At 47.5% G+C, this 26,751-nt stretch overlaps 1 protein-coding gene across 1 annotated transcript; it reads left to right on the top strand.

Moving 5' to 3' along the window:
• Positions 1 to 1,789: 1,789 nt before the first annotated feature.
• On the top strand, positions 1,790 to 26,751 carry LOC146351455 (amine oxidase [copper-containing] 3-like). Its single transcript, XM_084845699.1, is given in 4 exon segments — positions 1,790 to 3,272; positions 15,288 to 15,573; positions 20,054 to 20,183; positions 26,467 to 26,751. Coding segments are annotated over 4 exon segments (2,184 nt in total).

The following is a 26,751-nucleotide window of genomic DNA, read 5'->3' as shown; positions in this document are numbered from 1 at the left end:
GGTTGCACCTCACAAAGGCTGGGAAGAATGTGTTTGGCCACAGCATGAAGAACTTTATCAGGAGGGCTTTAAACTGAATTCTACAGGGGAGGGAGAGATAAAGCTGGGGTTAACAATGGATGAAAGCTCAAGCATCACAATGGATACAACAACAGCTCTAATAGCAGTAGCACCCAATAATAGTCTTCAAAAACATGTAGGAAGAAAGCCAGACTATAAAGCACATGGTCTTTCATGTCCATATATTAATGCCCAGAGTATTGGAAACAAACAGAATGAACTTGAACTCTGAATACAGGAGGGAAATTATGTCTTGATAGGTGTAACTGAAAATTGGTGGGATGACTCCCATGACTGGAATACAACAATTGAAGGATATAACTTGTTCAGAAAGAACAGGAGGAACAGAAAAGGAGTTGGAGTTGCACGATATGTTAAAAATACATATCTCTGCACAGAAATACAGGAAGATGAGCTTGGTAGCCCCATCGAGAGCATCAGGGTTAAAATAAATGGAGCAAAGAATAAAAGGAATATGGTGGTTGGAGTCTACTACTGGCCACCCAGTCAAGGAGAAGACAAGGGTGAAACTTTTGAAAAGCAAATTGCCAATGTTTCAAGGAAGCAAAATGTAGTAGTAATGGCGGACTTCAATTTCCCCGATACTTGTTGGAGGACAAATTCCACAAAACATGGCCCCTCCAGGAAATTCCTGACTTGTGTTGCTGATAACTTTCTCCTACAGAAAGTGGAGGAAGGAACTAGAGGATCAGCTATCCTTGACTTGATCCTAACCAACAGAAATGATTTAGTGGATAAAGTAGCAGTTATGGTAAGTCTGGGGGAACGTGACCATGTTATACTTGAGTACTTGGGTCTAAAGGAAGCAAAAGCCAAGTGTAGCCAGCTGCGTACCCTGGATTTTAGGAAAGCTGATTTTAATAAACTCAGAACAATGGTAAGTATGGTCCCATGGCAAGCAACTCTAATGAGAAAAGGAGTCCAAGATGGGTGGGTGTTTTTTAAAAAGGAAATTCTCAAGGCACAATTACAAACAATTCCAACAAGAAGAAAAGGTGGAAGACAACAGAAGAAGCCAATGTGGCTTCACAAAAAGGTTAGAGGTGACCTGAGAACAAAAACCAACACATATAGGAAGTGGAAGGAAGGCCAAGCTACAATAGAAGAGTACAGGCAGGTAGTACAGAATTGCAGGGATGGCATCAGGAAGTCTAAAGCTGAGAACAGCCTTCTCCCTGACTCCATCACCAGAAAGTTCTGCTTGCTTTTTTCTTCCAATTATATATTTCAGTGGCTTCAGCAATTCTGGTTCCATCATGGCTACTTCTGTTCTGATTAACATTCAGATTAATTTAGATTTTACCAACTTGTTTAATCTATGACTAATTACCAGGTGGTGTTCAGACTTGACTGATAATATTTAGTTAAGGGAGTGAATATAACATTGCTTTCACTGCACAACACTTTTAAGAAGCACTGTATGGGCAGTGTTTTCTCAGAGAAGAGAATAATACAACTTTGAAGTCAGCTTCATGACAGGTCTCCTCCCATCTTCCTTTTAACATTGGTTTTATTACCATCATCTGGGACTCTAAATGCACAGTTGGCTGATTCAACCTGCACTCAACTGACTGTTCTACAAAACCTCCAGGAATCTCTTTAAACTTTGCTGAAAATGAACGTGAAATTAGCTTATCCTCTCCTGGCTATATGCACAGCCATAGTCTTCATCTTAGTCTGGGTTTTCCAACCTAGAGGAGGGAAGCCCATGGTTTGTGAGAACCATCTTCAGAAGGTGGGCTTGGAGGAGAGAAGCCATGATGTTCGCAGCCTGGTATTTGCTGACTTAACTCCAGCAGAGATGCTCCAAGTGAAGAGGTACTTGCAACACAACTTGGGAGTGCTGTTAGTCGATCCTCCTCAAGCCCAGCCATCTGACAACTGCATTTTTTCTATCACCCTTCAGCTTCCGCCCAAAGCAGAGGTTTTGAAATACCTGGACCATCAAGGGCCCAGGCCTGCCCGACAAGCTCTGGCTGTGATTCATTTTGGAAACCAGAAGGACCCAAACATCACCGAGTTTGTGGTGGGGCCCCTTCCAAAGCCAACGTTTCACCAAGATGTCACAGTGCAGAAGTATGGAGGAAAGTTGCCTTACTCCAGAAGGTTTATTTTGCGTAATGAGTTTGGCGAATTACATACTTTTTTGAAGCAGAAGGCATATCCCAAGGCTCCAAACTTTATGCACAAGGTCCTTGATTACAATGGAAGCAACTTGGCATACATCCATGGGTTGCCACCAGGACTCAAATCAGGTGAGCGCAAAATATGGGTAACTCATTTGCAAAATCTCTCTGGCTATTATCTCCATCCAGTTGGACTGGAGGTGCAGGTGGATCTTAGCAATCTGGATGTTTCGCAGTGGAAGGTAGTAAACGTGTTCTATAATGGACAATACTTTGAGGACATGGAAGACCTTGAGAGACAATTCAATGTGGGGCATGTTAAAGTAGCCAAGGTAACAAAGGCTCCCCTTGATGGCGGATACTCATCACTGAAGCCGAGGGTGCCACACGAGGGGCCAGGCCCTTTGCACTATGCACCTCGTGGACCACGCTATAGCGTCAGGAATAACCAAGTGACCTTCCTGTCCTGGAGTTTTGCCTTTGGAGTAGAGGGAAGCAGGGGGCCACGTGTCTTTGACATTAGGTTTCAGGGGGAGAGGATAGTCTACGAGTTAAGCTTGCAAGACGCAGGTGCTATCTATGGCTCCAACAATCCAGTACCAATGCTGACCAGATACATGGACTTAAGCTTTGGCCTTGGATATACAGCCTTCACACTCACGCAGGGTGTGGATTGTCCTTACTTGGCTACTTATTTAGACAGTCACTATTTCATTGATTCCTCGTCACCTGCCATCCGCAAAAACTCCATCTGCATCTTTGAGCAGAATACTGAGGTGCCTGTGTGACGCCATTATGACAACGCACAGGCTCCATTTTATGGCGGCTTGGTTGATTCTGCTCTGGCCTTCAGGTCCATATCTTCAGTTGGTAACTATGACTACATCTGGGACTTTATTTTTCACCAAAATGGAGCGGTTGGTGTCAGGGTTCATGCCAGCGGGTACATTGCACCTGCTTTTTACTTTGGTGATGCTGCAGAATTTGGCAACAGAGTTGAACAGTGGTTGCTTTGAACAATTCACACGCACAACATAAACTTCAAAGTGGATATGGACATTGGTAGTAAGTGCCTGGTTTTTTTGTGTGACTTTCACAGTATTCAGTAATTTCTGTGCCTGGTGGTAGTTTGCAGCTGCATTTTTACAGCTGCCTGGATTTATTCTGAGTCCTCAGATATGGAATAGGGATCCCTATCTCCATGATTCATGGAATGTCTTGTGAGTTTTGCTCTTAAGTGTATGAGAAAGAGCTGGAAGTGGCAACCCCTCAAACACTTGGAGTCCCTACCGCAACCTGGTACAAGGAAGGAGGTTTGGATTCTCCTGAAGTGAACTCCACCTTTTGGTGAGTACATTTTCTTGGGAGAGATACATTTATGGAATCCCCAGTCTAAGCGCCAAACTACACATTAAGCTGTTTATGTAGCGTTTAGCTGGCGCTTGTTTTACTTTTTACTGTCATGTAAGTACATCTGGCCCTGATTCATATTGGGACTATGGTGCTCCAGGAGTAGAGGTTTAAACCTTCTCCACCCATTTCCCCCCCCACACACAAATTCTCCTTGTGTGTGTGTGTGTGTGTGGTGGTGGTAGGAAAAAAGCCTCCACTGACTCTGAGAATTCGGGCTTCATGTACTTACCCAAAAGTGAACAGTAATACAAACTTCAGGTGTGTGGGCTACACAGTTTGCAACATGTGCTTCGATTCTAACTTGCGATCCCAGCAATAGGAGCATGCATGCTGTCAGGAGCGCCCTAGCTGCCTCTTGCAGTCCCCTCCAATAGCCAACTCAGGACACAGATGACGAGGATTCTTTCCAAGGCTTTATTCCTTTATTCCTTTATGACTCTTTCAGATACTAATCACTAATGACTAAGCAAGGAACAGCACTGGGGAAAGATAGCAGAGTAGCCTAAGCTCCAGGTATGGCAGTTGGTCCCCATTTGAAGGAGAACCATGGGAAGACCCTGAACTTATGGGCTAGGGAGAGATCCTCCCTCTTTCCCTTGGGTCCTCGGGATGCGACCGTTGTTTGAGCGCCAAACGAGCGGAACGCCTCCTTTCGGCGCCCTCCATCTGTCGCCACTCCCTGTCTCTGCGCCGAGCATCCAGCAAGCCCCCCTCCAGCGCTCTCTCACTGCCAGGGTCACTATCTATCCCAGGAATGCTGGCAGGAGGAATCTCTGCCAGCTGCTGTGCTTGTGAGAGATGAGCGAGCTCCTCTCCCACGGATTGCTGTTCCCCCTCAGAATCAGAACTGCTCTGGGGCTCTATGGGCTCAGTTTCCACCTTGACCTCATCCCTGCTCCCATGAGCCCCCCCTTGTGCTCCTCCCCTGTGGCCCCGGGTTTGTGGGGATACAGCTGGTGGAAGCACCACAGCAGCAATGGAGCATGCACATTTTCCGCAGGTTCCCAGGATTGCTCATCTGGCCCGTACCCCTTCCAGTCCACCAGATATTGCAGGTGGCCATGAGAAAGGCAGGAGTCCAAAATCTCTGCGACCTCAATCTCCTCCTCCCCCTCCACCAGCACTGATGGTGGAGGGGAGCCGGCTGAGTGATGAGGGTCGCCAGAAACCAGGGGGGACAGCAAGGACCAATGAAAAACAGGATGGAACCTCATGGAGTGGGGGAGAGCCAGGTGAAAAGCAACAGGGTTAATCTGGGCCGTAATCTGGAAAGGCCCTGTGCGGCAAGGCGCAAGCTTCTTTGCAGGCGAGTGAGAAGGGAGGTATTGGGTAGACAACCAAACCCAGTCCCCCAGTTGCAGAGATGGACCTGGCTGGTGCCGCCAGTCTGCCGAGGCCTTGTAGGCTGTCTTGGCTTGCTCAAGGGAGTCCCGTAAGAGGTGGTGTACCACTCGCAACTCCTCTAAAAACTCATGGGCTGCTGGCACTGAAGAGGGAGCTAGGGTGGATGGGAAAGCCTTGGGGTGGTAACCAAAATTGGCAAAAAATGGAGTTTGGTGGAAGCATGGCAGGCATTGTTATAAGCAAATTCTGGGAGATGCAGCAAGGAAAACCAGTCATCTTGCTGGTAATTGACATAACAGCGCAAATATTGCTCCAGAGTCTCATTGGTGCGCTCAGTCTGACCGTCTGTCTGTGGATGGTGGGCGGAGGAAAGACGGAGCATCACATGGAGAAGCCCAAGCAGCTCCCTCCAGAAATGGGCAGTGAATTGGGGGTCCCTATCCGAAATGAGACCCTCAGGCCAACCCTGGAGGTGGAAAACATGTGCCAAAAAAACTCCGCTGTCTCCCTGGCTGTGGGCAACCCAGAGCAGGGGATGAAATGGGCCATCTTAGAAAACAAATCCACCACCACCAGAATAGTGGTCTTACTGTACGAGCGAGGCAAGTCAGTGATGAAGTCAAGGGAGAGCAATTTCCAAGGTCCTGAGGGGGTAGGCAGGGGGTGAAGCAAGCCTGTGGGCTTGCCTGAGGGGGCCTTCGCCTGCTGGCAGGTTGGGCACGAGGCGACATAGGTCTTGATGTCCCTACACACATGAGGCCACCAAAAATCCCGCATCACTCCGTGCAGGGTCTTGCAAAGCTAAAATGCCCAGCAGTGGGGGAGTCATGGCACTGATGGAGGGCCTTCTTGCAGAGGGGTCTAGAAGGCACACAGACCTGGCCAGAATGGTAAAGCAGGCCACCTCACAAAGAGAAGGGGGTAGAGTGGGGGGGAACAGAGGCTAGCCCCAATTCCTCCACTTTTGTGTGGACAAAAGCATCCTGAGCCTCTGCAGAGTGAAGGAGCTCCTCCCAAGAGCGAGGTACTGCAGATGCCGCCAGGCTCTGGGGGGGAAGAATCAGAGAGGGGGGGATTTTCCCCACCCCCTGGCTGGAGGTCCAGCTTACGAGAGAGAGCATCTGCTTGTAGGTTGTCGGAGGCCGTCACATGGCAATCTTAAGGTGGAATCAGAAAAAAAAGCGACCACCTAATTTGCGTCTGGTTTAAGCCACGGGCTGGCTGAAGATGTTCCAGGTTGCGATGGTCGGTTCTAACTTTGACTGGGTGCTGTGCCCCCTCCAGAAGATGATGCCAGGTCTCCAAAGCGGACTTGATGGCCAACAGTTCCTTCTCCCAGATGGTATAATTCCTCTCAGACACGTTCAGCTTCCTGGAGTGGTAGGCACAGGGTTGCAACTCGCCGCCCGCCCGATCTGGCTGAAAAAGCACTGCCCCCACCTCAAAGTCAGAGGCATCAGTTTGCACTACAAAAGGCTTCCTCTGGTTGGGATGCAACAGGATTGGCTCAGAACTAAAAAGCTTCTTAAGTTCCTTGAAAGCCTGTTGGGCAGAAGTCTTCCAATGAAAAGGAGTTTTCCTGCCCTTAAGGAGATCTGTGAGAGGAGATGTCAGCCAAGCAAAGCTGGGCAGGAACTTTCTGTAAAAATTAGCAAACCCCAGAGACTGTTGCAAGTCCTTCTTGGTGGATGGAGCCTGCCAGGAGGGGACAGCCTGGACCTTTGCAGGATCCATCCTGATACCATCAGCTGAGATAATGTAGCTGAGATAGTCCAAAGAGGTTAGGTCAAACACACATTTCTCCAGCTTGGCATAAATATGGTGCTCGTGGAGGCGCTGGAGGATGGCAGAGACATGGTGCTGATGGGCGTGGGGGTCCTCAGAAAATATAAGTAAATCATCAAGATACACAATGAGGAAAGTGTCCAAATAGTCCCGGAAGATGGCATTCATAAAATGTGAAAACGTGTGTGGGGGGGAGCAGGCGAGCCCAAATGGCATCACTAAGTATTCATACACTCTATACCGGGTGCCGGAACAGGTCTTCCACTCATCCCCCTCCCAGATGCAAATCAGATTGTAGGCGCCACGCAGGTCCAACTTTGTGAAAATCTTGGCTCGCCCCAGGTGCTCTAGCATCTCCGGTATGAGGGGGAGGGGGTACTTGTCGGGGATCGAGACCGAATTCAATGCTCGGAAGTCATGCACCGGGTGGAGTTCTCCCATTTTTTTGCCCACAAACATGGTAGAGGCACAGGCAGGGGAAGAGGAGGGGCGAATGAAGCCATGTCTGAGGTTTGTGTCCAAAAACTCCCGCAGAGCTCGAAGTTCCAGCTCCGACATCAAATACAGCTGGCTGGCAGGGATGGTCGCCCCAGGAATGAGGTTAATGGCACAGTCAAAAGGGTGGTGGTGGTGGAGAGCTGGTCAGCCTCCTTCTTGTCGAAAACATCCCCAAAACCCGTATACTTCTCTGGGAGGATCACGGTAGCTGAAGAACTGCCAGAAGCAGATGAGGAGGGGGAGGAAAGGGTTAAGGCCTGGGCTGGGACTGGCACTTTGGTCGGGAAGCAATGCTCCCGGCAGTAGGGAGATGAGAACTTCACTTGCTGAAGCCCGGGGATTGTTCTTAGAGAGCCAGGAAACACCCAGCACGATTGGGTATTGGGGAACCTTGGCCAAGTGAAACTGAATCTGCTCAACATGGGACTGGGCGTGCAGAGTGAGTGGAGCTGTAATCCGGGTCACCACGCCCGAAGAAAGAGGACACCCATCAATGGTCTCCACTGCCAAGGGGGCAGGAAGAGGCAGGGTAGGAATCTTGTGGAAGAGGGCGAAGGTTTCATCCATGAAACTGGTTGTAGCCCTGGAGTCCACTAAAGCCAGGGCCTCCACCCCACCCCACTGGGAGGAGTGGAGGTGAACATGCAATAGCAAATGGGAGAGTGGAGGGGGGTTGCGGAAGGCACCCACCTGGTGGGGAACCAACCCCACACTGGAGACCTGCAACAGACTTAGGGGGCATCCTAGTCAGGCCTGGGGATGAGGAGGAGGAGGAGGAGGAAGGAGAGGAGGAGGAGGAGGCAGTGGGGCTGCAGGTCTGGCGTTGCAGGTTTTGGTGAAATGTTCCAGCCTTCCACACCAAAAGTATCGGTGCTCCATGCGCCGCCGATCTAGTTCCTCCGGCGGCAGCGGGGCTCGGGTAGCTCCCAGCTGCATTGGGGTCTCCTCTGCCTCCACCGCAGGGGAAGGGAGTGGGGGAGGGGGCAGGAAACATGGGGGAATGGGAGGAGAGAAATCTCGGCCCCCGGCACTCCGCTGGGTCTGCCGGTGCCCCTCCAGCTGACTATCTATCTGGAGGCAGGTCTGGATGAGGTCCTCCAAAGTAGGCGGGCTAGGAGTGCATGCCAACTCATCCAAGATCTTGTCGTTCAAACCATCCAAAAACTGAGCCACCAGCACAGCATCATTACACTGTAAATCCTGCATCAGTAAGCGAAAAATTGTCGCGTAGCTGGAAACTGAGTCCTTGCCCTGCCTGAGGTGGTGAATCTCCCAAGAAGCCATCTGTGTGCACAGGGGGTCACTGAAAAAACTGGTCATCGCTGTCATGAAACCTTGATAGTCCCCGAGCAGAGCAGCATTAGCGAGAAGAAGTCCTGAAGCCCATTTAGCTGCCACGCCTGAAAGTAGGTTAATGATAAAGCCCACACGAACCTGTTCTGACAGGAAATCCTCAGGTCATAGGCACATGTACAGCTCCGACTGGGCACGGAAAATCTGAAAAAGTCCTTTCTCACCAGAAAACCTCTCTGGCAGAGCCACCGGGAACTTGAGGCAGGGGGGAATCGGAGGTGGTGGAGGTTGAACCACAGCTTGCAGATTCTGTACGGCAGTTGTCAGTTGAGCCATTTGATCATGAAGAGCCTGGTTCTCTTGTGCGAGAGCTTACACCGCTGAGTCCATGGCAGCCTGCAGAGGCAGTAGGAGCAGAGAAAAATAAAAGAATGGGGACCAAGCTGTCAGGAGCGCCCTAGCTGCCTCTTGCAGTCCCCTCCAATAGCCAACTCAGGACACAGACGACGAGGATTCTTTCCAAGGCTTTATTCCTTTATTACTTTATGACTCTTTCAGATACTAATCACTAGCGACTAAGCAAGGAACAGCCCTGGGGAAAGATAGCAGAGTAGTCTAAGCTCCAGGTAAGGCAGTTGGTCCCCGTTTGAAGGAGAACAACGGGAAGAACCTGAACTTATGGGCTAGGGAGAGATCCTCCCTCTTTCCCTTGGATCCACGGGATGCGACCGTTGTTTGAGCACCAAACGAGTGGAACGCCTCCTTTCGGCGCCCTCCATCTGTTGTTGCTTCCTGCATCTGCGCCGAGCATCCAGCAAGACCCCCTCCAGCACTCTCTCACTGCCAGGGTCACTATCTATCCCAGGAATGTTGGCAGGAGGAATCTCTGCCAGCTTCTGTGCTTGTGAAAGATGAGCAAGCTCCTCTCCCATGGATTGCTGTTCTTCCTCAGAATCAGAACTGCTCTGGGGCTCTATGGGCTCAGTTTCCACCCTGACACATGCCATGCTGGATGAGTTTAGGCCAGAAGGGAAGAAAGGGTTGCTGCATGATAGTGTGCTAGAAGAACATCCTAAAAATGTGTGGACAGCATGCCACAGAAACATTGCCCTAAATGGCATTGGAAAATAGTTTGAGGAAGTATTGATTTGGTTTTTACCCTTAATACTAATTGTGGGGTATAGCGGCTTCTTCACATGGAGCTTTTATCCTGCTATTGGGATTGCTCAGTTACAGAAGTTTGTGGGTCCTTTTCATGATGTTGTCAACTTCCAGGGTACATCCCTGGAAGGTATTTCCTGGTTATTCCATCTCAAAAAGATCTGGAAATAATGAACTATTTATTTAAGTTGGATTGTTACGCTATTAAAACAGCCAGTAGATGGTGCTGTTTCATTGATCTCTATGGAACCTTGAAAATTAAAAGCTTCCCCTTTCACCAGATCATGTGGTCGCCATCTGGCAGAAAGGCTTCACATCGAGAGGACTGTGGGTTTTTTCTTTAGCGTAAAGGCAGTCTAGGAATCTGGGAGGACTTGTTCTAGTTAGGACAACCTCTTTTCTTATGGGATGGCCCCAAATGAGCAGGGTTCATTTTCATTGTGGCATTTAGGGAACCAAATAATAATAGGATCAAAATAGGACAAATCAGTTGCGACTGAGAAAAGAGTTCTAACTAGTGAAATGGGGAAGGCTAATTTAAAAAGGAGGGAGCTTTGAAGATATGAATTGATAGAAAAAGGGTAAGTGCACCAGCACCGTTGCCCAAGGAAAAACTTCTAGGTGCAGACAAATGACGTTGATCCCAGGCAGCGTAATGGTCTCTTTCTATGGAGTATTTTTCCTGATAGGTTGGGATTCAGATCAATACTGGGCGGAGGCCTGTCATCTCCATAGCAACAGGCAACACTGATAGGTCTCCATGAGCCTCACCTTTTTGGTGGTTTCTTTTTCTTAAGCGTTACCCTTATTTTCGCCGTAGTCTACGTAAACATTTACGTAGACTACAGCGACCAAATAAGGAACGGGAATGGCGGCTCCCTATGGGGGCCACCATTATCTGTACGCGTTTTTTTTTTTTTTTTAAAGTCACCCGTGATAGGCTACGTGACGATTGACGTAGCCTATCACGGCTGACTTTGCAAATCTAGCCGTGATAGGCTACGTCAATCGTCACGTAGCCTATCAGGGGGCGTTTTTTTTTTCTTTGATTGCAATGGCGGCGGCGGCAGCTCGAACACCCGCCCCGCTCGAACACCCGCCGAACCGCCGGCCGGACCCGCCACCGGGAGGGACATTCGGTGAAGGTAAGTCCCGTCCCGGGGGGGTGCGGGGGGCGGGGGGGTTCGGAGGATTTCTCCCCGAAACTTGTTCGGGGGGCCGAACACGTTGGCGCTCGGCCCCCCGAAGTTTCGGGGAGAAATTCTCCGCCATCCCTAGAATTTATATGTTTTATCTGCTTTAATATATATCCCACACCAGCGTAATATGGACATTCTCTGCACCATTGGGTATGACTGGACTTGGACATGTGTACACAGTGCTTCCTTGCTACAACTGATTCCAAAATTGCGGGAAAACCCCCCAAACAAAAACACTTGGCTTTTGTTTTGCAAGTGAGGAAATCTTGCACAATGTCCCAGAGAAGCACCTGACCTCATCATTAATATTTATCCATGTAGCAAAGTCATTTGGGGAGCTGTGTGTGGAGAGTACTGCATGAGAACAATATAGAACCTGTCTGTTGAGTCGTTAGTGAAATGTGCTTGCTTGTTGTTGTTTTTCTGCCTGCCACTCTTTGAGAAATGCTGACGGCGATGGTAAATTGAGAGAAGGCTTTTAAATTTGCCAGGTCTTCTTCCGTAATACTCTTTGACTTGGATTCTAAGGAAGTTCATGGAAGATTTCCTTTCCCCTCAGCTCCTCAACAGCCACTGAAGACCCTCCCTGGCAAAGCTTATCTGGAGGACCGTGAAGCTCTCCTGAACAATGTGGATTGGGATACAGATGGTTACTGAGGGAGGACCCCCCCCAATCATGCTTCGATCTTGTTATCTTATCTTATCATGTCCTGTCCCCTCCTTCCAGCAGCCTCTCCCACCCCATTCCAAATGGTTCAGGAAGGCTCCTCTGCTCTCTGGAAATGTTTTTGGGGAGGGGTCACATTTGGCAGTGGGGAAAAAGGGGGGCGGGAAATGTTCTTTCTGTGAACTTCCTTATGTTAACTTATCTTGAAGCTAAAGCCTTTATTTTATGTTTTTATATTTATATATATATACACACACACACACACACACACACATATATATATATAGTCAAAGGACAACTAACACAATTTAATACCAATAGAATATGAATATGTAAAACAGTAATAAAGTAGCATGAAGATAAAATCAGCAGCAACTCAGCAGAATATCAAGCTCTTTAATTTATTATCTCTTTAACTCACTTCATCATATCTGTCTGAGATGTTAAAATGCTGCATAGTGTTGGAATCAACACTTTACAAGTCCCTACAGGTGTCAAGAAACTTAATCCGCAGATATACTGAACATGAGCCTGAAAGTAGATTACTTTTTATTTGTAGCTGTGATCACAGTAGGCTGGTGTTATGTTCCTCCCTTTTAAAGAAGGCAGAATCTACTGAGTTTTTGTGGGCCCAAATCATAAAGTGTTCCTTGAAGAGCAGGCAAACAGAACTGAATAGGAAAATGGACGTAACACTCAAGAACAGTTTGAGGATGGAGCCTCCAATGCAATATAGTGAAGCTTTAAAATTGAAACCTATCATTTCCCATTACTACAGCTGGCTTTTCCAGAGTAGAAGAGTAGGGCAGACAATGTATGAGATCCAGTCCCACTCCCACCTTTGAAGGCTTGAAAACAGAAGAGATTGCAACTATAATGAGGTCTTCACTGATCTCAGTCCAGCAGATATGATCCAAATGGGTAATTACTTACATTGCAACGTGGTGGTGGTGGTGGTGGTGGTGGTGGGGCACTCAGGGCTGGTGCCAGACTTCTGGGTGTCCTCGGGCATGGTGCTGCTAAAGTCCCCCTCTCCCCTCCCTGCTTTTGCCACCCAAAATGGGCCCTTCTGAGCCCATGGACCCTTGGCTGCTGCCCAGCTCGCCGACCCTTGGCGCCAGCTCTGCTGACCATTTATAATTGACCTGCAGCTTCCTTTTAAAATAGAAGTGCTGACATTTTTGAACCACTTGGTCATTGATTGTCCCACAAAGCAGGCTTGGCTGTGGTTATATTTTGTAAACCAAGTAGATCCAAATGCCCAGGAGAATATTCCCTTCTCAAAACTGAAATATCTCCATGATGTCTTCGTGCAGCAGTACAGAAGGAAGGTGCTATATTTCCACTGAGTGAGTGCTTCAGAACAACTTTGGACAGACTGGGGCTTTTCTAAAATGTAATTTCTCAAACTTCATGCACCATGTGTTTTATTACAATGAGACCAGTCTTGAGACTCAAGATAGTGGGCTGGAGATCCTGGTAGAGAATAGCAGCCACTATGTGCCCTAATGAAGAGTGAAGAAAATATTCTGTGTTGGCCAACACTTGGTTGACATGGATCAGCAGGAAAAAAGGATCAACCAGGAGTCCTAAGAGTGGTCAAAGTAAGAAAACAGAAATGTGATGGTGGACAAAGCAAAGGCAAAGGTGTCCCCAACCAGTCGTGTCCGACTCTAGGGTGCGGTGCTCATCCCTGTTTCTAAGCCGAAGAGCCAGCGCTGTCCGAAGATGCTTCCGTGGTCATGTGGCCGGCATGACCGAACACCGAGGTGCACGGAATGCTGTCACCTTTCCCGCCGAGGTGGTACCTATTTATCTACTTGCAATGTCTTTCTTTCGAACTGCTAGGTTGGCAGAAGCTGGGACTGAAGACAGGAGCTCACTCCGTCATGCAGCACTCGGGTCTCGAACTGCTGACCTGTCGACCATCCAGTCTGCAGTTCAGCGTCTTAACCACTAAGCCATTCCTACATAAAACCCAAGGTGGTTCACAGTGGACTACGACTTTCAATGTACACTATGAACCTTGTGGACCATGTTACAGAATCAAAAAGAATCAGGTTGTTTTCCTTTCCTGGAGCTTTTCCTTTTGGGGTGGCCAATTTAATGGTGAAAGAGTAAGCTATGGGAATGGGTATATAGGCAGTTTCTACATGAGGCATTTATTGTGCGCTTGTGATCAGCCACTCATGGAAGTTTGCAGGTCCATTACATGATGTCGTCAACCTCCAGGACATCTCCCGTCCCTTCCCACAGTAATCATGCAAAAAACACACACCCAGAAATAAGCTTTAAAAAACCCTGGGTTTGGGGCAGCCAGTAGATGGTATCATCCCATTACAAACAATGGGAAAGTGTTTTCACTTCTGCCTTGTGAAAAGAGCACACCCTCATCACTCCGAGGGAACAGAAGCAAAATGCAGTAAGGCTGCAGAATTGTGCCCAGAGCAGAGGATACACATGTCAGAATTTGTACATGGCTTAAACATGTCTTACTAGAAATGAGCAAATGGCCTCTTGCTCTGAGTACTTTGTTCCAATGGGCAATTAACTGAACTGTTAAAATTAATTATGCTAAGTCACTAACTTCAGTTTATTCATCTTTTCCCTCTCAGCATGTATTATGGGTATTACGCTACTGGATTAAAGACTTGGTCTTCTTTCTTTGAGCTTGAAGGAAGGGTGCGGCTATTTAGTCATTGTTACGATTTTCTCACAATGCCTTGTGATTTGTACATATTCATTCTGGAATACTAACTTCATATAAAATCTTGTATTTGGTGCTACGAACCTTCCCCCCCCACCCCTCTAGATCTATCTACCAACTTAGGACCCTGGAACACCCATTTGTTTTTCTCAGTGTTTGCCTTCAAGCAGGCATGGAAAACTTCTGGTCCATGAGCTGGATTCAGTCCACTAGGCTATCAGAGGCCTCCAGTGAAGCCCTGCCCACTTCCCAAAGTCCCCAGCTTGTCTGAGAAGGGAGAGAGGAGCTGCCACCTGGCTTCGCTCACCTGACTGAAAAGGGAGAGGGACAGTGAAGCTGGCTCCTGACTGAGACTCTTCCTCAAATAGCTGGATAGCCACCTGTCAGGGATGCTCTGACTTGGATTCCTGCCTTGAGCAGAGGGTTGGACTTGATGGTCTTGTAGGCCCCTTCCAACCCTACTATTCTATGACTCTATAATTCTAGCTGTTCTTGACATGGCAGGTCAGTTGACTTTGTTGGTGGGCAAGTGAAGCCAGTTCTCTCTCCCTCTCTCTCTCCGGATGTGTGTGTGTGTGTGTGTGTGTGTGTGTAAGAATGGGATGTACATGTGTATGAATGGTGAGTGTGAATGGTATGTGTGTGCGTGTGAGTGGTGTCTGGGCAAGTTTGTGGCATCTGACCTGCTTTTCCATAATCAACAGGGTGCCATGCACAAGGTTCCTCAAAGGGTGCCTGTTCTCCATCATTTTGAAAAGCTCATCCAATTAAGTTCTGTAGTGTTTCTTCCTATAAATGTTTGCCTTTAAACCCAGGTTCTCATTAGTGTTGTCCTTTTCTGTTCTTGCAGAGTTCCTGTAATGGTTACACAATATTGAAAAATTCCAAGAGGAAGCTTTTCTCATAATTGCCTCTCTGTGGCAGGGAAACCTACATCTGTGGCGATATATAGCAACTAAGCAGCATAGAGATACAACTTCTCAGTACCATTCTGTATTTGTCTTCCTTTCTAGGTGTGGAAAATTCTCTGCTAGCCAATGATATGGCTTTTGAGACTGTGAAGGCCCCTTGGAGCCCAGAGCAGAAGATCAACTGAATGAGGATGGTAAGAAAAGTCTTGGATACTGAGAACAAGGCCGCTTTCCGCCTTCACGATGACATGCCCAGAATCATATCTTTCGCATCAAACAGCACAAACAGGTGGGGCCATCAACGTGGCTATCGGATCCAGATGGTCAGCTTTTCTGGAGATCACCTGCCAGAAAAAGACCCAATGGAGCAAGCCATCAGTTGGGGCAGGTAAGTGACTGATTTCTTGATGCTGAAATCTGGATTCCTAGGGGTGTTGTGATCTTAAATAACATATGGTGGAACTTCATACTGATTTTTTGGTCTGTATGCTCATCACCCTGTCTTTCTTCAGGCTCCACCTTGGATGTACCCATTCTTACTAGCTCCCTGTAGTCTAGAAAATGCTTTATAATAGATAATGGCTGAATCTGAATCTGAATTCGAAGCCAACATGGATTTGTTGGAAACCAACATAGATTTGTCAAAAACAAGTCCTGTCAGACAAATCTGATCTCATTTTTTGATCAAGTAACCTCCCTTGTGGACCGTGGGAATGCTGTAGACATCATATACCTCAACTTCAGCAAAGCTTTCGACAAAGTGCCCCATGATATCCTGATGAGCAAACTAGCTCAAAGTGGGCTAGATAAAACAACGATCCGGTGGATCCACAGTTGGCTACAGAATCAGACTCAAAGAGTGCTTATCAATGGCAGCTTCTCAAACTGGGGAGAGGTAATGAGCAGGGTACCGCAGGGCTCAGTCCTGGGCCCAGTGCTCTTCAACATTTTTATTAATGACTTGGAGGAGGAGGTGCAGGGAATACTGATCAAATTTGCAGATGACACAACATTGGGCGGGATAGCTAATAGAATCATAGAATCATAGAATAGTAGGGTTGGAAGGGGCCTACAAGGCCATCGAGTCCAACCCCCTGCTCAATGCAGGAATCCAAGTCAGAGCATCCCTGACAAATGGCTGTCCAGCCTCGTCTTGAAGGCCTCCAGTGTGGGAGAGCCCACCACCTCCCCAGGTAATTGGTTCCATTGCCGTATTGCTCTGACACTCAGGAAGTTTTTCCTGATGTTCAGTCGGAATCTGGCTTCCTGTAACTTGAGCCCATTATTCCGTGTCCTGCACTCTGGGATGATCAAGAAGAGATCCTGGCCTTCTTCTCTGTGACAACCTTTCAAGTACTTGAAGAGCGCTATCATATCTCCCCTCAGTCTTCTCTTCTCAAGGCTAAACATGCCCAGTTCTTTCAGTCTCTCTTCATAGGGCTTTGTTTCCAGTCCCCTGATCATCTTTGTTGCCCTCCTTTGAACCCTCTCCAGCTTGTCTGCATCCTTCTTAAAGTGTGGTGCCCAGAACTGGACACAGTACTCCAGATGAGGCCTAACCAGTGCTGAGTAGAGGGGAACTAGTACTTCCCGGGATTTGGAAGCGATGCTTCTATGAATGCAGCCCAAAATAGCATTTGCCATTTTTGCAGCCACATCACATTGTTGGCTCATATTCAGCTTGTGATCGATGACAATTCCAAGATCCTTCTCGCTCGTAGTATGGTTGAGCCACGTATCCCCCATCTTGTAACTGTGCATTTGGTTTCTTTTTCCTAGGTGCAGAACTTGGCATTTGTCCCTATTAAATGCCATTCTGTTGTTTTCTGCCCAGCACTCCAGTCTATCCAGATCACTTTGAATTTTGTTTCTGTCTTCCAAAGTATTAGCTATCCCTCCCAATTTTGTGTCATCTGCAAATTTGATCAGCATTCCCTGCACCTCCTCCTCCAAGTCATTAATAAAAATGTTGAAGAGCACTGGGCCCAGGACTGAGCCCTGCGGTACCCCACTCGTTACCTCTCCCCAGCTTGAGAAGGTCCCATTGATAAGCACTCTTTGAGTCCGATTCTGTAGCCAACTGTGGATCCACATGATTGTTGTTTCATCTAGCCCACTTCGAGCTAGTTTGCTCATCAGGATATCATGGGGCACTTTGTCGAAAGCTTTGCTGAAGTCGAGGTATATGATGTCTACAGCATTCCCACGGTCTACAAGGGAGGTGACTTGATCAAAAAATGAGATCAGATTTGTCTGGCAGGACTTGTTTTTGACAAATCCATGTTGGCTTTGAGTAATCACGGCATTGTTGTCAAGGTGCTTCCAGATGGATTGCTTTATGATCTGCTCCAGAATTTTCCCAGGGATTGATGTCAGACTGACTGGTCTGTAGTTCCCAGGTTCCTCCTTTTTACCCTTTTTGAAGATAGGGACAACGTTAGCCCTCCTCCAGTCATCTGGCACTTCCCCGGTCCTCCATGATTTCTCAAAGAGAATAGACAGCGGTTCTGAGAGTTCTTCTGCCAGTTCCTTTATGACTCTAGGATGCAGTTCATCTGGCCCTGGAGATTTGAACTCATTCAAAGTAATGAGGTGTTCCTTGACCATATGCCTGTCGATCTCAAGCTGCAATCTTGATACTTAATACTTTGGAAGACAGAAACAAAATTCAAAGTGATCTGGATAGACTGGAGCGCTGGGCAGAAAACAACAGAATGACATTTAATAGGGATAAATGCCAAGTTCTGCACCTAGGAAAAAGAAGCCAAATGCACAGTTACAAGATGGGGGATACGTGGCTCAACAACACTACAAGCAAGAAGGATCTTGGAATTGTTGTTGATCACAAGCTGAATATGAGCCAACAATGTGATGTGGCTGCAAAAAAGGGAAATGCTATTTTGGGCTGCATTCATAGAGGCATAGCTTCCAAATCCCGGGAAGTACTACTTCCCCTCTACTCAGCACTGGTTAGGCCTCATCTGGAGTACTGTGTCCAGTTCTGGGCACCACACTTTAAGAAGGATGCAGACAAACTGGAGAGGGTTCAGAGGAGGGCAACAAAGATGATAAGGGGACTGGAAACAAAGCCCTATGAGGAGAGACTGAAAGAACTGGGCATGTTTAGCCTTGAGAAGAGAAGACTGAGGGGAGATATGATAGCGCTCTTCAAGTACTTGAAAGGTTGTCACAGAGGGGAAGGCCAGGATCTCTTCTCGATCATCCCAGAGTGCAGGACACGGAATAATGGGCTCAAGTTCCAGGAAGCCATATTCCAGCTGAACATCAGGAAAAATGTCCTGACTGTTAGAGCAATACGACAATGGAACCAGTTACCTAGGGAGGTGGTGGGCTCTCCCACACTGGAGGCCTTCAAGATGAGGCTGGACAGCCATCTGTCAGGGATGCTCTGACTTGGATTCCTGCATTGAGCAAGAGGTTGGACTCGATGGCCTTGTAGGCCTCTTCCAACCCTACTATTCTATGATTCTATGATATTTGGCAAGGTATAATTTCCCACTGTTAGGGCTCAACCATGGAATACGTGAAGGAATGAAGTGCCACTCAGTCTGTGCAAAATGCCTTTCACTCACTGCTGAGTAAGCTCTACCAACCCCTACAGATCTATATTTTTTTAAGGGGCAGAGCTTCCTGGTCCCTGCTACCTCTTTGGATGAAAAATAAACTCTTCAGATGGGAGGACAGGAACAAGGGTCCTACTGCCAAACTTTCATCAAAAATTTGGTTGGGAACTTTGCACAGATGTAATTATGTTGGAAGAGAAATTAGAAGAGTTTCCCAGATACCATGGCCTAACTTTGGGGCAATATCCATCATCTTGAGAGTTTATGTTGGCTGTGATCAAATGCAAACACACTGCTGGACCTCCTGCCTAGGAAAGTGGGGATCCACCACTCCTTTCCACCTATGAACTCCAGGGAAGATGTGGAAATCCCGAAAGGAAGCCTGGGTGCAGTTTTGGAATGGATGAGGGTAAACATGCTGAAACATTCTCTCTCTCTCTCTCTCTCTCACACACACACACACACACACACACACACACACCACCACCCTCTGGAAAAGACCAAGTTCACAGCTTGGGAATGCCCCTGGATTAATCACTATTGATAGAAGTGCAGGTGGACAGCTTATGCAGGTACACCAGCTGTGACACTATCTGAAGCTGTCAGACCTGACTAAAGGTACCCATGTACTAGTTACTTCCAAAGTTGGCTACTGTAATGCAGTCTATGTGGGACTGCCTTTGAAGATGGTTCAGAAACATCAAATGGTTCAAGATATGGTTGCCTAAACATTGATGGAGGCCAGGAAATCCAAACATACCAATTTTGCACCAAGTGCAGTGATGATCAAAATGTGTTCCTGGGCCTAATTTGAGGTACTGGTATTAACCTTTAAATCCTAAATGGGGCCAGGTTATCTAAAGGACTTCCCTCACCCATATGATCCTGGCATTCTATTAAGATGGATGCCCTTCTCATGTGTCTGCTAGTGAGATCAATTAGGTTGGCCGGCATGAGGGATAAAGCCTTCTTGGTGGTGTGGTTGTGGAACTCCCTTCCTATGGAACTATGCATGCCCGTGTGGTTTAGGCCATCAAGTGTGCCTTGAAAACTCACTTGTCTTCTAGTCTTCTTTTCTTTAGCAGTACTTTATGGTGCTGATTGTTGAGACTCTGTATTCTTCCTTACAATACTGTATTGTTATGGTTATGGTTCAAATATATCTTAATTCTATCTCACCTCATCATCGTATGCAGCCTTTACTTTAAGTAAGTAAGTAAGTAAAATAAATACATCAATCCCACTCAGAAGTCTCACCAGTGCTTCTCTTGCTCTGCTTTTCAGGTACAAACTGGCTGTCACCAAGCGGAAGGAGAAGGAACCATCCAGCACCAGTATCTATAATCAAATGGACCCATGGACACCTTCGGTTGCCTTTGCTGATTTCATAAACAATGAGAGCATTGTCAATGAGGTGAGTCATAGCAATCCCCATGAAGTGTTGACAAACCTTATAAACTGTCACATCAAACCCACACTGGGATTGGGCAAATGTTTCCAACAGCCAAGAACCTAATCTGGAACTGGATACTAGGAACTGGATGCTGTTCCCCTCTTCGTTCATCTTACACCTATTGGTTGGTATTAGTTTAGCACACAGGATATAATAGGGAAAGAGTTTATTGGTACCTCCTCTCCAGATTTTAAATGTGGAAACATACATTATGAAGCCAAAAAGGGGTCTCCAAACTCAGGTTTGCTGGTTGACATGAATACAAGGAAGGCATTTGGGGGGGGGGGAATCAGTAAGTGGGAGGGAGTGCTTAAATCTTTTCCCATTGCCAGTTTTACTCAGTAAATGTCTTCCAGGCCTCCAGGCCATTTCAACTTGACCCCAACCCCCAGCTCTCTCTCACACACCCCTCCCAAATCTGAACTACAAGATGGGAAATGAGCTTGTGGAGTTGGAGCTAGGGATGTTAGAGAATTCCGCCGCGGACTCCAATGAGACCCTTGGAGTCTGTGGCGGAACGGACCCCCCACCTCCGCCACCCACGAAGTTGCCGCGGAATGGTCCGTCCGCTGCCGTCCTGCAGAAGAAAATGGTGTCCGGCGTAGTGGACGCCATTTGCGTCCCTATTCTTTGCCATGATAGGCTATGTAAATCTTTACGTAGCCTATCATGGCAAAGAACAGGGACACAAATGGTGTCCGCTATGCCTGACACCATTTGCATCCCAGTGGCCGGAAGTCCGCCAGCGGCCGGAGCTAGCCAGCAGCTCTGCGGACTCATGGAGTGGAGCCGGCCAGCGAGGATTCCGGGGGGAGGGGCGGATTGCCCCCTGTGGACTCCAGGTAAGGGGGGTTTCGCACATCCCTAGTTGGAACGCTCTTGCTCCACTTGCTTCAGGGGAGAATTACAGGTTTAAGCTCGCTGATCCACCCATCGAGATGTTGTCTTACTGCCCACATTCATGTTGCCTCAGCTAATGTGGCCTTGGGAACCACACAAAGGCAAAAGATTGTGAGCTGGATTCAAGTTTTACACATAATGCTCTTCGCTTTGAAGCAGAACTGCATTTCATCACCATACCTGGCATCATTCCACAGATTATAATAGGGCCATGCCACTTGTAACACTCTTCTCCTGCTCCTCACACCAGGGCGGGCATTATTGGGCACCTGCCAAGGCCCACACACCAGCAGGGTGCCCACTGCCAGCCTCTGTTGCTCCCTGACCCTGCTGCCCATCCTCCCTGCTGTTGCTGCTTATCCACCTCTTTCCTCTAAGCAAGTGAATGGTGACAAGAATGAAGAGATGAAGGGGCATCTTCCACTTGGCTTGTGCTCTTCCTCTGGGTAGCTTTCAGGATTGTGCCAAAGAGTGAACGGGCAATGGTGATAGTAGCGAGGAGGTGAACCCACTCATGTTCTGCTAAGGGTATCTTGCTGAATGGTCCTCTAAAACCTGGAGCTGGTATTGTCTCACACCAAGGATGATTGTCCAACCTGGCTCCCCGCCCCTGACAATTACAGATTGCTGAAGCCTGTTCTTTACTTGCTGTATGCTGTATTCACTTACTCTGCAGTCATCTTTCCTCCAGTGATTTAAAACACCAAGAAGGTGTTTGTGTATTAGTTTAAAGTTTAGAAAAATGTAATTGTTCTAAAGGTAAAGGTGTCCCCAACCAGTCGTGTCCAACTCTAGGGTGCGGTGCTCATCCCCGTTTCTAAGCCGAAGAGCCAGAGCTGTCCGAAGACACTTCCGTGGTCATGTGACCAGCATGACTGAACACTGAGGTGCACGGAACGCTGTTACCTTTCCCGCCGAAGCGGTACTTATTTATCTACTTGCAATTTCTTGCTTTCGAACTGCTAGGTTGGCAGGAGCTGGGACTGAAGACGGAAGCTCACTCCGTCACGCAGGACTCGGGTCTTGAACTGCTGACCTTCCAGTCTGCAGTTCAGCGTCTTAACCACTAAGCCACCGCGGCCCCTATAATTGTTCTACAATACATCAACAATTCAAAACTAACCTTGCCAGCATGTAAAATGACAAGCTCTGTGGCACTTTCATGTTAATGTGGTTGTGTGCATGCTCATTAGACACAAAAAGGACCCACTACCCCAATTGGATATTTAACCTCTAAAGAGCCTGGGGAGGTTGCTGGACCCTTACAAATGAAAATGCTGGCATATTATGTGAATAGAATTTTAACAAGGTGAAAATAGGATTAGTCATTTACCAGGGAGATGAGAAAATAGGGACTGCCCTGATAAAAGGGGATGGCTGGAGAATTTGTTCTAAGGAAGATATTATCAGTGTGCTACTTATCAAATAATACAGCTAGTACTTCAACTAGGATACCTAGCTATACCAAGCCAAAGATTTTAGTAAGCCTTCCATTTTCTGCTGTGTGCTTTGTTGCATCTGAGGGTCAATTCCTGAAGTACAGCAGTCCAGGCAGGTGCTGAGCACACCTAAGTTCAACATGCAGCAAAAATCCCTGGTAGTTATCCCTGTTGTTGTCATGCATGGACTAAGACGACAATTTAAACTGTGGCTTCTATCCATGTGCACTTTTGTGGCATGGTACTTTTTAAAATAGAGGCAGTGGCCCCTCTTCAAAATGGTCAGGTATGAAACATGTCTATATGGGTTCCCTACTCTTCACTCTAATCATTTTCCTTATATCTGAAAGTAGGCAGGCCAAATAACTTCTGCACTAAGTATTCAACATGACACAGGGTAGACTGTCCCTTTAAAGATACAGTAGACAGGGTGTTGGATCTGGACTTCATCCAGATCCAACTCTGTCACTTTAAATAGGCTTGAGAAATAAAGCATCAAGTCTGGTTTATGAAATGGAATGCCAGACATAGCTGCATGTAACTCTTTTGTCTTTGTTTTTAAACCACAGCCCAGACACCTTATAAAAGGGTGGTTCCTTAAAATATACCACGCTAGAGAACCTTCCGTCTTTAAGGAAATCTTGAGCATAAACATCAGAGTATAACTGTCAGAGAATGTACTAGACTTGCATTTAATTGGTACAGTTTTGTTTCACTGATGGCAAACACGATGTGTGTATGGACATATGGACATGTGTGTGTGTATAGAAAAAAGGCCTTGTTCTGGTCCATAATATTTGTTGGCAATCAAAACACCCACTGAATGCAGCTTTTCTTCTCCCTCCCCCAGCAATTGCCTTCTCTGTGGGACTTGAGATGTGACAGGGAAGTTCTACCAGCCCATGAGCAGAACAGAGAGGCTTAGAATTCTTGGAAATGATTCCTCCAAAGCAAGTTCCCCTTCTGAAGTGTTTGCCATAATGTTGGAAAACCTGGCTACAGCTGTGGGCCAAAACTCACCTCCCTTTTCTTTCCAAATGCATGCTTTCTGTTACTCCACCTTTGCAAATATAACCCTAGCGTACATTCTTATTGGAATGTATTCTTTCCTTTGGTATTTTCAGTGTTTCTGGGCTCTTCCTGTGCTCTTTTCTTGTGGCACTTCCTTCCATACTTCATGATGTCATGTTCCTTTGGCCCCCTCCTGCCTCATGCACACACACAAGAAGAGAGGCTTCAGTCTCACGCCTTTAATTCACTATCAACAGGTTCATTACAGATGCAAATCCCCAAAGACTCTCAGGATACAAAGGAATACAGCTGCTTCATACATTTACAAATGGCAAGAGGGGATCCAAATGGGAGCTACGACATTGCCAGCAGTTTGAAACAAGAACTTGCTGGCTAGAATAACTTAGGGAGGGAGGCCCCTCCCTTCCAGTGATGCTCCCCTACGTCAACCCTCACGCATCACCAGCCAGGTCGACTGGCTGAGTTCCGCCTCTAACTTTTCCCACTTCGCTCTGCACCGCAGTCTAGCATCCCTCAGGTCACACCCTGCACTCTCCTCCTCCTGGGTTCTCATGGAGGAGGGAGGGGGGGCCTTCAGGCCCAACCACCTGGGTGCTAGCATCCTGAGAAGCGTGCCTGTCCATATCTGAAATCATTCGGGGAAAAGACCTTCCCTGGTTCTGGCTGTTCCCCTTCTGAGTCTGAACTGCTAACTATCTCCATATGCCCAGAATCAATCCTGACACATGTTTCTCTTCCATCACATCTTTGGCCCCTGTAGGGAGCATTATTGAACTCCTCAGACTGAATTTTGGCAATTGTTTGAAGGCATAATATTTTGCATTCCTCCTTCCCAGGAGATGGCAGTTTAAGGCATCATGTGCAGCATTTGTTCCCTGTGGAGGAGCACTAGAGATTACTGGGGTCTTTGTATTTATTGAAAAATATTCAGACGTTATGGGAGTGCAGCAGCAAGCACACAGGTAGTGTGAACTTCCAAGCATCACTTCAGCTCTCTCCAACTCAAAATAATTCCTCAAAACAAAATTAGTTTGGTAACTTTTGTCAGCCCAGAAAAATTAGGTCCAGCTCCTACCCCTTCCAGGTACAGGTGAATCTTCCAGGCACACCTCAGATGGATTAAGGGTGCAGTCCTATCCATTGTACCTTTGCTGAACTCAGGGGCTTTCGAGATTTGTATGACCTGCCAGGCTGAAGCCAGCAGGATAGGAGGAGCGGTGGAGGTGATCTCTGCCTCTTCACCCTTCACTTTTGCTGGATGGATTTTTAAGCCTGTCTAGTGAGAGTGCTTCGGAGGGGGAGGGAAGGAGGCTGGAGGAGGCTCAGAATAGATCATATCCTGGCCTCTTAGGTCTCTTTCCCTCCCCACCCACCAAAAAGCCCCCTTTTCTCCCTCTCCAAGGTCTGTTTTCTGACCTTGGAGAGGCAGCCTCCATGGTTCTCTTCACACTGGGTGTGAGGGACTGGGGGTGGGGGGGGGTGAGCAGATCTCCATCTCCTACTTCTGAGGTTGGAGCCCTGTCTCTGACCTTGGAGGGGGGAATTCAAACTATTGATGGTCCCTGGGATGCTTGCCCAGGGACCATAGGGTTGCTCTCTAAAGAGTTTTCTTGCTGTGCCAGTGTACCGTAAGCTGCAATTCCTTACCCACTCTCTTGAAAGTAAGCACCGTTAAACTCAATAGGACTTAATCCTGCACAGACATGCATAGAACTGCACTGTGAGATTATCCCCTAACAACTACCAGATTATAGTAAACCAGCAGTGGGGAACCTGTGACTCTCCAGATATTGTTGAGCTTCAACTCTCATCAACCCCAGCCATCATGGTAAGGGATAATGGGAGTTGTAGTCCAGCAACAACTGGAGAGCCACAGGTTTCCCACCCCTGTACTAAGCCATCTTTCAAGATCTGCTGCACCACAGTGGATCGGTTTCTCTGAGTCATCCCTGCACTTTCTCTTACCAGGGCTTTTCCTTAGGGTGTTTCTACATTAAGCAAAAAACCCATATCCTTTCCGGAGCTTCCTGTTTGCAGTTTCTTTGAGGGAAACTGAAAGGGCTCCTTTACATGGCAGCCACGTGGTTTGAACTGAGCGAGTGCCTTCCTCCCTCCCCAGCATGTGTGCAAAGGAGGGGGGGGATTCTTGTTGTCGTAGCTAAACTTCTGCTGTACTGTTTTCTCACAGCCTCCAGGAAACCTCTAACTTACTTCTGAGTAGACATAAAATGTAAGATTGTGCTGTAAATCTGCAACCCTGGGCACACTTATTTGGGAGTAAGCCACATTTGACTCAATGGGAATTCTTCTGAGTAGACATAAGATCGCCCTGTAAGTCTGCAACCCTCAGTACACTTACTTGGGAGTAAGTCCCACTGAACTTACTGGGGTGCTCTGAAACAACAGAGGTTGCTTCTGAGCTTGGTGGGGTGAGGGATCAGATGCGTCTCCATTGCAGGGAGGCATTTTATGCTCTTCTCCCTCCATTTGAGAAATGCAGAGGCAGGAGATGCAATCGGCAGGCGATTCTAGCCCTTGCGCCTGTCAAATCTCATCCTGACCTCGCACCCAACAACTGAAAACAAACGCCCACAGCAGGCAGACACAGTGGTTTCTTCCACTATTAGAGAATTTCACAGAGAGGTCATGGAGCTCCTGTTCCGTGGGCTGGAAAAAATACATCTTTTGCATTTGGGGAAAGCACGAGATAGGCTGGAGAAAATGGCGGGAGACACCCTGGAGGGTATTGACATCATCTAAAGAGCCCGCAAAGTTCCAAGAGAGAGAGCCATCTCAATAGCAGGATAAAAGCTCCACGTGATGAACCCCTTAGATAACCAAATAACACAACCCTTTGCCTCTCTCTTTGGTAGGACTTGGTCGCCTGGATCACGACTGGCTTCCTGCATATTCCACATGCTGAGGATATACCCAACACGGCAACGCTCGGAAACGTGCTGGGCTTCCTCTTGAGACCCAACAACTATTTTGACGACGACCCGTCTATGTATTCTCCAGACAGTGTTTTCTTCACCAACCAGCAGGATGCCACATCCTGTGAAGTCAACCATCTTGCACGCCTGCCAAAAACAGCTGCATGCTTGCCCAATTTCCCCCCTTTCAATTATGAGGGCTTCCAAAACACGACAAAGCTCTAA

This window comes from Heloderma suspectum, chromosome 3 (assembly GCF_057233095.1).
Source record: "Heloderma suspectum isolate Gila_16-S chromosome 3, 16-S_ref, whole genome shotgun sequence".
Lineage (NCBI taxonomy): Eukaryota > Metazoa > Chordata > Lepidosauria > Squamata > Helodermatidae > Heloderma > Heloderma suspectum.
The sequence above is the reverse complement of the archived record's forward strand: the minus strand, read 5'-3'. Positions and strand labels throughout refer to the sequence as shown.